General features: G+C 37.3%; 1 protein-coding gene across 2 annotated transcripts; it reads right to left on the bottom strand.

The window, feature by feature from the left end:
- Positions 1-3,519: 3,519 nt before the first annotated feature.
- On the bottom strand, positions 3,520-7,523 carry ccdc166 (coiled-coil domain containing 166). Of its 2 annotated transcripts, none has more exons than XM_053491771.1 (7): positions 7,333-7,523; positions 7,189-7,242; positions 6,885-6,939; positions 5,638-5,782; positions 5,219-5,298; positions 4,399-4,575; positions 3,520-4,237 (listed from the first exon to the last, which is right to left on the bottom strand). In XM_053491771.1, the coding sequence occupies exons 1-7, from the start codon at positions 7,431-7,433 to the stop codon at positions 4,073-4,075; spliced, it is 777 nt and encodes a 258-aa protein (XP_053347746.1). In that variant the 5' UTR covers positions 7,434-7,523; the 3' UTR covers positions 3,520-4,072. The 2 variants fall into 2 exon arrangements, with proteins under 2 accessions (XP_053347746.1, XP_053347739.1); XM_053491764.1 differs by having other exon boundaries at positions 3,520-4,273.
- Between the last annotated feature and the right edge of the window lie 2,601 nt (positions 7,524-10,124).

Below are 10,124 nucleotides of genomic sequence, written 5' to 3' on the forward strand. Positions count from 1 at the left end.
AGTCATTTAAGCATTTTACTGCATATCATACTCTGTATGGTTAAGTACATGACAAATAAAATTTTAATTTAAAATTAAAAGTTTACATCATAATACAAAGAAAATGTCAAATGATGAGTTTGTAGTTACAAAACATGGAACATATCTGAATAACTTTCTTATTTTTTGACACAGTTGGATAGTCTTCTACTGCATGGTTTGTCATCAATGCTGATTTATTCTTCTTTAAACTTCTTCATCCATATGTCACATTGCGTTTTCATTTGTGTAATCTCTGTTAATGATGTATAGCACAGTGGGAGACTATCAACATGAAAAAGAGGATTTTCAGAGGAATGAAGAGTTGGGTGCAATGGGAGCGCAAATTCACTGCTTTGAAGGATACTATGCTAACTCGTAAGTTTGTATAGTTACTCTACCAATGTAGAGGAATGTGCAATTTATACAGCCTATGTCAGTTATAAAAAGCTAGACCCACTTTTTTCTACTTTGATAAAAAATAGCTGCATGTTAGATATGAGGACATGACATTTTCTCCCAACTACATTGTCTACATATCCTTCTTACAGGTGATTCTCACAGGTACGATACTTTTGAAGTTATTCGCAATTTTGTTCACTTTGAATAAAATGGTTGTAGGACATGACAATTTCTTCTTTAAAATTCATTATCTACATATCATTGTACACATCTCTTTTAAAGACAGGTATAATTCATTTTTAAAATACTTTAATTGCTGTTTAAAGACACTGATTAAGTTCATAGTTGAAAAGTCGAAATCATAATACCCTTAATTCTTAATAAATATTGCATGAATTACATTTATATACAGAGACCCCAATCTGCATTATCATATAATAGTTTTAAACCACACCGGCCTTCTGGGAATGCTCCTCCTGACCAGACTCAGGCTCCAGGGATCGCTCCCCCTCACTAGACCCATGCTACAGGAAGTGCTCCTCCTCACCAGACTCAGGCTCCAGGAATCGCATCTCCTCACCAGACCCAGGCTCCAGGGAGCGCTTCTCCTTCCCAAACCCAGGATCCAGGGAGCAGCTCTCCTGACCAGACCCAGGCTCCAGGGAGCTCAACCTCACTACTCTTATGCTCAATTTACACACTGTTACAGTATCATTTTATTCAGATTAGTTTTTACTCTTTATTTTTGTTAAAACTGCTGGATTAACTTGAACACCCCCATATAAAAAAATATATGTAATTAATTAATGTAACTTAAAAGATCAAGTAGAATTTAATTTAAAAAAATAAGCTATTGTTTTATTCTGTTGCAAGTGAGCAGATGGTCACATCACATAATATCCTTCCTTCCTGAATATCAATCTTTATCAGCTTTGTGCCCTGTTCCCTTTGTTAATGCAGCCAATAGTGGGAATTAGATTCCATATATTACAGAGAAGAGATGATGGGTTATCTTCTTACTGGAATTTGGATTGTATGTATGTATTCCTGCTTTTTATGGTTATTTGTGCTGTTATTATAGTGCATCCAGAAAGTATTCACATTTTGTTATGTTACAGGCTTATTCCAAAATTTATTAACTTGTTTTCCTCAAAATTCTACAAACAATAGCCCATGATGACAATGTGAAAGAAGTTTGCAAACTTATTACAAATAAAAAAAAGAAAAAAATCACATGTACCATAAGCCTTTGCCATGACACTCAAAATCGACCTCAGTTGAATCCTGTTTCCAATGATAATCCTTGAGATTCTACTACTCGATTGGAGTTCACCTGTGGTAAATTCAGTTGATTGGATATAATTTGGAAAGTCACATCTGTCTATATAAGGTCCCACCTTATATATACCCCCACATATCAGAGCACAAACCAAGCCATGATGTCCAAGGAATTGTCTGCAGACCTCAGAGACAGGATTGTATCAAGGCACAGATCTGGGAATGTGTACAGAATTTTATGTTTTTTGCAGTGTTGAAAGTACCAAATGAGCACAGTTGACTCTATAATTCGTAAATGGAACAAGTTTGGAACAACCAGGACTCTTGGGCGCCCAGACAAGATGAACGATCGGGAAGTTGGGCCTTAGTCAGGGAGGTGACCAAGAACCTGATGGTCACTCTAAAAGAGCTCCAGCATTTCTCTGTGGTAAGACGAGGACCTTCCAGGAAAAAAAAATCTTGTAGCACCATACCTGTTAGAATGATTTTATATATACAGTACAGACCAAAAGTTTGGACACACATGCACTCATTCAATGTTCATTCATAGTTTTGATGCCTTCAGTGAGAATCTACAGTACCAATGTAAATAGTCATGAAAATAAAGAAAACACATTGACAGATAGATAAGAAAGTGTGTCCAAACTTTTGGCCTGTACTGTATAAAGGAGTTGTTTCTACTCTCTTGCTCTCTTCCTTATAGATCTGATATTAACATGTTAAATCTTTCCTGCTGCTATCTTCCGGTCTCTTCTTGCGTCTGTTCTTAAAGGTGTGAACGCTCCCACGCTCACCTTCCCATTCTCTCTTTATGTGTCTCTCTCTCCCTCTCTCTCTATCTCCCTCTGTCTCCTTCCCCCTCTAACTCGAGCCAACATCTTGTGATCTGTCTCTGGACGGACACCTCTCTATCTTCCTCTCCTTTGATTCTTCAGGATCTCACCAGGACATTTACAATGGTTCATGTTCTTTGTAGTAACATATGTCTATGGCACAGGCGTTTGGTCAAACATATATAAACCCCACCTTTAGCTGTTAATAAACAGAGACCTTTCTGACAGACAACGGATGTGTGTTTTTGACTGAGTCTCTCCTGGCCAGAAAAGCTTACTGAAGCATAGTGGACAGACAGAGCAACTCGCCTCTTCTACTACTACTGCAACTTTAAAAACTTTACAATACCCAAAAAGACTTTGGTGCCATAGGTACCAAAAAAAAAAGGTAAAAATGTTTGTTTCTTATGGTCTAAAAGTCCTTCAGGTGCCTTTTGACAAACTTCAGACAGGCTGTCATTTGCCTTTTACTAAGGAGTGGCTACCGTCTGGTCACTCTACCATACAGGCCTGAAGTGCTGCAAGGATGGTTGTTCTTCTGAAAGGTTCTCCACAGAGAAATGCTGGAGATCTTTCAGAGTGACCATCAGGTTCTTGGTCACCTTCGTTACTAAGGCCCATCTCTCCGATCGCTCAATTTGTCCAGGCCCTTTTTCCTTGATCGCTTAGTTTGGCTGGGTGATATGTTCTAGGAAAAGTCCTGGTGGTTCCAAAATTCTTCTATTTATAGATGATGGAGGCCATTGTGCTCATTGGGATCTCCAATGCTGCAGAAATTTTCCTCAATTTTCCTTCCTGAGCTCAATTGAGTGTCATGGCAAAGACTCTTATGTACGTGTAATTTTTTAGTTTTTTTTTTTTTTTTTTAAAGTTTGCAAAAATTTTAAACGAACATCATTTACATTGTCATTATGGGATGTTGGTTTTAGAATTTTGAGTAAATTAATGAATTTAATCGATTTTAGAATGAGGTTGTAACATAACAAAATGTGGAAAAAGTGAAGCGCTGTGAACACTTTCCAGAACATAAAAGTAATAAAAATAAAATAAAATTGCTTTATCCTTTGCATCTGGGAACATTTTTCTCTTATTCCCCTAATCAACCAAACTAATGTGAGAAACCAAACCATTTACTCACTAAAGCTCTTTTTAAACAAGATTTTATCAGTAAATTTGAGTACCCTGACATTTGAGATGTAACTACTAATTCAATTCAATAACATCATATTTACAGTATATAATAATGCCTCTACCAATGGTCATTGTTGCAAAGCTTTACACAATCAAAAGAAATTTAGAGTACTATTAAATGTGTAATAAGATTTGTATAAATCATAATTATCTGATTGCGCTTTGTCAGACTGTCAGATTGTACCAACATGTTGTATAATTTCTCATTGCAGAACAAGTTCATAGATTTAATTAAGACCTCAAGAATAATCAATAATCAACATTTACAAGTTCTATCAGTAAACATAAAACTAATCAAAGCGTGGTTTATTATCTAGTATCCCAGGACCTGCGCTTGTGCTGACATCTTCTTATCTTGTGGAGGCGCGCAGATGCTGCAGCTCCCGTGCATACTCTTTTTCCAGGAGCAGTTGTCTGCGCTGCGTCTCCAGAAGCTCCTGGCGGCTGCGGAGAGCTCGAACTCTCTGAATCATCTGCTGCAGTTCCTGATGCAGGCGATGGTTCTCTTCAGACACCTGTTGCAGGTAAGAAAGCAGACAGACAGACACTTCCTGAGCAAGAGAGACAGTAAGAGAAGGAGAGATACAGTGAGAGAGAGAAAGAGATATGAATTCAAGTGAATTCAGAGTTCAGTGTATTGGGTTGCGCAAATGAAAGTGTAGAGCCTTACACTTACCTTGTTAACTTTGAAGGTGAGTTCCCGCACCTTGTGTTTAGCCTCAACCTGGTAGCGCTCCTTCTCTCTAAGACTGCTTGCTTTGAGAGCTTGAAGTGTCTCAGAGTGACGACAGCGTGCAGATGCTAGTTCCTGCTCCAGCTCAGCTATACTGCCCAACTGCTGCTGCTGAAGACGCTACAGTATACAAACACACACACAGACACACACACTTAATTTCTTACAAAGAAAATATATTTTATTAGAATTTTAGTCACACCATTTTATAGTAAAAATCTGTTTATTTATTAGCGTACTGCACTCATTCAGCACTTTATGACATGTTGGAACATTTACACATAGACAACAGAACGTTAATAAAATCTCACACAACACTCTCTGACTCATTGTCTATACCACTTTATCCTGTATTCAGGGTTGGAAAGGGGGGGGGGTTAGTTGGAGCCTATCCCAGGAGACTTAGGGCATGTTTCGGGGTGCCAATCCATCTCAGGGCACACACATACACACACTCATTTCACTCTACAGGCAATTTGGGAACGCCAATAAGCCTAATCTGCATGTCTTTGGACTGTGGGAGGAAACTGGAGTACCTGGAGGAAACCCACCAAGCACGGAGAGAACATACAAACTCCATGCACACAGACTAGAATCGAGCCTGACCAGGAATCGAACCCGGACCCTGGAGATGCAAGGCGACCCTGGAGATGCTAATTTTATGACAGTGCCTCATAAAATCTAATAAAGTTAAAAAAAAAAGAGCTAGAAATTGCATATAAACTCTTAAACAGAACACACCAAAAGTTTTTTTTATGGATACCTGAACATTCTCGTGTTCAGCTATTTCAAAATTCAGCTGTTCCAACTCAGCCCCCTTCTCCAAAATCTCCTTATTCAGTTCTTAAAATACATTCACACAAAAAACAGTTATGATGTTAGTGCATATCATACTATAAAAAAAATGTTTTTATCCCTATGCCACAATTTAAGGCATGCAGAGTAGTTAAAAAAGGGGATCAGTGCAAATACAAAATAAAATAACACAAATAAAATATAACTGTTGGAATGATGATAAATAGAATTAGTCCATTAAAAACTTAAAAACTAACAGACTTCATCGGATTCATTTAGAATCTGACGACTCTCATATGATCTTCCTCTTTACACATCTTTACACACTCACAGATGCACATACTGTTCAATATGATCTCCACACTCCGTGTGTACTCATATACACACCGTTGACCTGCTCTTTGTGTTTCTCCACCATCTCCTCTCTCTCTTTACTGAGCTCTCCCAGCTTCTGCTCCCTCTGCTTGCTCAGAACAGCAAGTGCATCCTCACGCTTCTGTGCCTGCTTTGACATGTATGACACGTACTCTTGCTGCAAAGATGACAAAAACAGAGAGAGAGAGAGAGAGAGAGAGAGAGAGAAAAGGGGGTTTATATGTGCACTTCTGAAACTTCAAGCAGTACACAAGAAAATACAAAGATCAATTTAAATAGACTGAAACAGTTTATTAGTATTTACAGAAAAACACATGAAAGTTTATGAACTCTACATCTAGTAATACTAGTTAGCAACTTTGGGTGAAATGGTCTGTTTTTAAGCATCATGTTTTTAATCAGGGTTGAGTGGATCCAGGTGTGGATGTTAAATAGAACACAAACATGTCATAGTGTTTTTTATTTTTTGTTTTTATATTTCTTAGAAATGATAATGTACAGACATTTGCCTTTTTTGCCTTTACTGAACATGTGCACGCTTTCATCTGACTGCTCTCTTTTTTTTTTAAACCAACAATAATAACATTTTATATACACAGGTCTCTTTAAAACTTTATGGTTTTAAGCAAAGCCTATTTTGGGCCTCTCCAATTCCACACAACTTTATTTTACCATATTGCTCATATTCAATACACCCTAGGGGCACATACACCAGTCAGCCCGCACCGGTAGGTACAACCTATATGTACAAAGTCTTTGCACACCTGCACTATTGCTGCTAAAAACATGTTCGGTTCATGTTCATTTATTCATTAAAACTGGATACTGGTCAGCACTGTATTGTCCTGTACTGGGCCTATTAGTCTGTTCTGTTGTTTTTTTGTATTAATTGTACTGTCTTGCACTGTTTGCATACTGTTGGACACATGGCAGATCTGTTTTGTTTTGTGTAGCACCATGCTTATCCAGATTTTTTCCCCTTATTTTTATCTCGTTTCATATCTTTTATGCATTACTAAAAATGATGTAGACTTTTTTCCCTTGAAATAATGTGAATTTATTGCACAAAATAAGTAAAAAAATTAATTTACAATGAATTTAGTTTTTCTTTTTGGGAACAAATAGAAAAAGGTGTTACATGGTTTTGACATCAAGTAATAAGTTTATTGCTTACACACTCAATACTGCATGTGCCTGAAGCCAAAATGCATTGCATTGTGTGTGTGAGTGTGTGTGTGTGTGTGTGTGTGTGTGCTTACACTTTCGATGCGTATCTGGTTGGTCTCATTCTGAAGAATCTCATTATCTTTTCGTCTGGAGTCGACTTGAGTTAAATTGCCGTAACATCAAGAAGCATTATTTAATAGTGTGTGTAAGGTTGTGAGAGTAGTTGTGTGTGATTGTGTGTATGTGGTTGTGTTTGTAATCCTGTGTGTATGTATGTGTGTGTGGTTATATGTTGCCTGTTTGTGTATGGCTATGTTTGTGTATGTGTGTGGTTTTTTCAGTTGTGTATGAGGTAATTTGTGTGTGTGTGTGTGTGTGTGTGTGCAGTAAGGATACAGTTGGTCTGCCTTCCTTTTGAGATTTCTGAATATTTCATTCAGAATTTCATACCTGAAAATCAAAAACCAAAACAGATATTAGATACACACACACACACACACACACACACACACACACAGACTGTGAGATTTTTTCTCTTACTCTTTGTGTAACTGTGCTTGTCTCTCAGCTTCTGCTTCTTTGTCTGCCTCCTTCCCTGCGCCTCCTGACGCTTCAGCTTTCTTCTTCTTCTTCGGTGCCATAGTGTGCAGCACTAACAAGATCAGGAGTTCGATCCCAGCACAGAGCAGCTATACTGGAGCAACAGAGCAACAGAAACAGATAACCTGCTGCTGTTGGGTTTGTCAGTTACTTAGTTGTTAACACGCACTCCTTTGTGTCTCTGTAACCAAGCAACGGGGCACAGAGCTCACCAGCACACAGGAAAAAAGAGTGAACATTCGGAGTGCTTTATCACCATGTTTAATTAACCATAAAAATATATATCTTTCAAAAGAAGAGTTAAAAAAATTCTTTATAAGAATCGCTTTAGTTAATTTTTTTCTTTGCCTTAGGCTTTTAAACTTTACTTCTACTTCTGATTCACTGGTGTTTCAGCTAGAGTGAGCTTTATACCACTAAAGATTTATACGAAGGTTCAGTATGAACATCTTACAAAAATTTACAAATAGCTTTAAGGGCATAGGTGGCTCTTTAGTAATGTTTTTTTGCCTAAGGCCTGAGTTCAACTCCCAGCCAATACCCAAACACCAGCTACTGGATGCAGTGCTGGTTTCAAGCCTGGATAAAAATGCAAGGGTTGCATCAGGAAGGGCATCCGGTGTAAAACCTGTGCCAAGTTTTTGTGTGGATTGGATGGTCCGCTGTGGCAACCCTGTAAGGGTTAGCCAAAAGACTAACAACAGCTTGTAAACAGCATTAGATTATATGATGCAACAATGGAACAGCCTACCTAATTATAAATATACAGCTAATTGTGAAATGTATATGCTCCTTACTCTTAATTCTCCATAGATTACATATTCCATTATTATTATTATTATTATTATTAATAATAATAATAATAAACAAGATATCTTCCACAACAGGAAAATCATTACTTAAAGACTTATTTAGCTTATATTTTACCTTTAAATGTTCACATTTACAATGAATCACATTAAATGTATAATATTTAACATTGTTAAACAGTTTCATCAATGCTTAAGATGTTTATTTAGTTAAAGCAATGTGCATAACATAAATCCACCCAAGATAAATTAAATTACATGAAAAACAACCTGGAGGCTTTTATAATATACACACTTAGTCACATGACCAGGGATCATAATAATCACTGAGGGAGAAACACGGCTGATACAGAGCTGCAAGTGTGAGCACTTAGTGTGTGCTCTTTTAAAGAACCCAAGCAAACAATGACAGAAAGAATATGTAAAGTGGCAATCAAACAGTTCACATTACAGTAGCTACTTTAGTTTTACTTTAGTTTGAACAATGGGGATCATGTGAGTTTTACTTTGCAAGGATGTGGATAAATTAATCTTCCAGGGCCATACCAATGGATCAAGTCATGAGAATATGTGTCTCTATCTTATTAGGTGATTTTGTAATCCTCTTTTAAAGCCTTAAATGCATTTTATGTGTTTAATTCTATGAATGTGGAAAGATCTTAGACTGATTGTCTATACTGCTTCATCCTGCACAGGGTCGCAAGGGGCCTGGAGCCTGTACCAGGAGACTTTGGGAAAAAGGCAGAGTACACCCAGGACAGGGTCCCAACCCATAACAGGGCACACACTACAGGGAATTTGGGAACACCAGTTAAAATAATTTGCATGTCTTTGGAATGTGGAAGGAAACCAGAGTACCAAGAGGAAACCCATTAAGCACAGGGAGAACATGAAAACTCTATGCACAGGAATCAGGGAGGAATCAAACCCTCAACCCTGAACTGCTAAACATTTAATAAATAAAGCAAAATAAATAAGAAGCCAAGTATGTTGCTAGGACGATTTGAGTTTCTGAAGTTCATTAAATTATTTTTAAATTTAGTTTTTTTAATTAGCTATTTTGTAAAGTCTAATGAAATTAGCTCAATTATAAGCACAGACTGAAAGGCATGGTACACATCATATTTATTATTATTATTATTATTATTATTAGTAGTAGTCGAAGTAGTAGTAGTAGTAGTATTTTAAATACAACTTTCATGTTTGAATTTTATGCAAGAGGATAAGGGCCACCATTAAAACATTTTTTGAGTTCTGACTTTTTCCCTCAAAAAAAATTCTAGGTATTGAAAAGATTCAAGGTTGCCTGGGGCTACTTGTCTCTCTCTTCTCTCTCTTTCTCATGCTTTCTATCTCTCTCTCTCAAACACACACACACACACACACACACACTCTCAAATATTTGTATGCTACATATCTTTACTAATGATTTGTGCGCTGCTCACCTTTAGTCTTTACAATTCTTTCAGTTCACCCCAGTCTTTGTCTCCTTATGACTCTTGTTGGCCCTGGTGGTGGAAAAGTATGAACAACTACTTTAGTTAGCAATCAAACACATGCACAGACACAAATGGCACCATTCCTGCTTATACCAAGATGGCACAGTTTATCTGCTGCAATATGAGTGGCTAACCTCTGAATCTGATCTCTCTATTTCTTATATGTATATTGTTAAATTTACTGTTACTGCTGTTTTTGTTCCTTTATTGTCCGACTAGTTGACACTCTATTACTGTTTCTTATTATGGTTTTATCAGTGCAGTGCTATTGTTACATTGGTCTCTAAAACCCTCTTTCCCTGAGTGTGATGTCACCAACGACATCACAAATTATGCAACCAATTAGCAGATGGTGTGGTCCTACAAGCATGACACTTGCTACACAGATTTTATTCTCGAATGGATCAAGAAAGAGAAGAACTAT

The sequence above is a fragment of the Clarias gariepinus genome, chromosome 1, assembly GCF_024256425.1.
Source record: "Clarias gariepinus isolate MV-2021 ecotype Netherlands chromosome 1, CGAR_prim_01v2, whole genome shotgun sequence".
Classification (NCBI taxonomy): Eukaryota; Metazoa; Chordata; class Actinopteri; order Siluriformes; family Clariidae; genus Clarias; species Clarias gariepinus.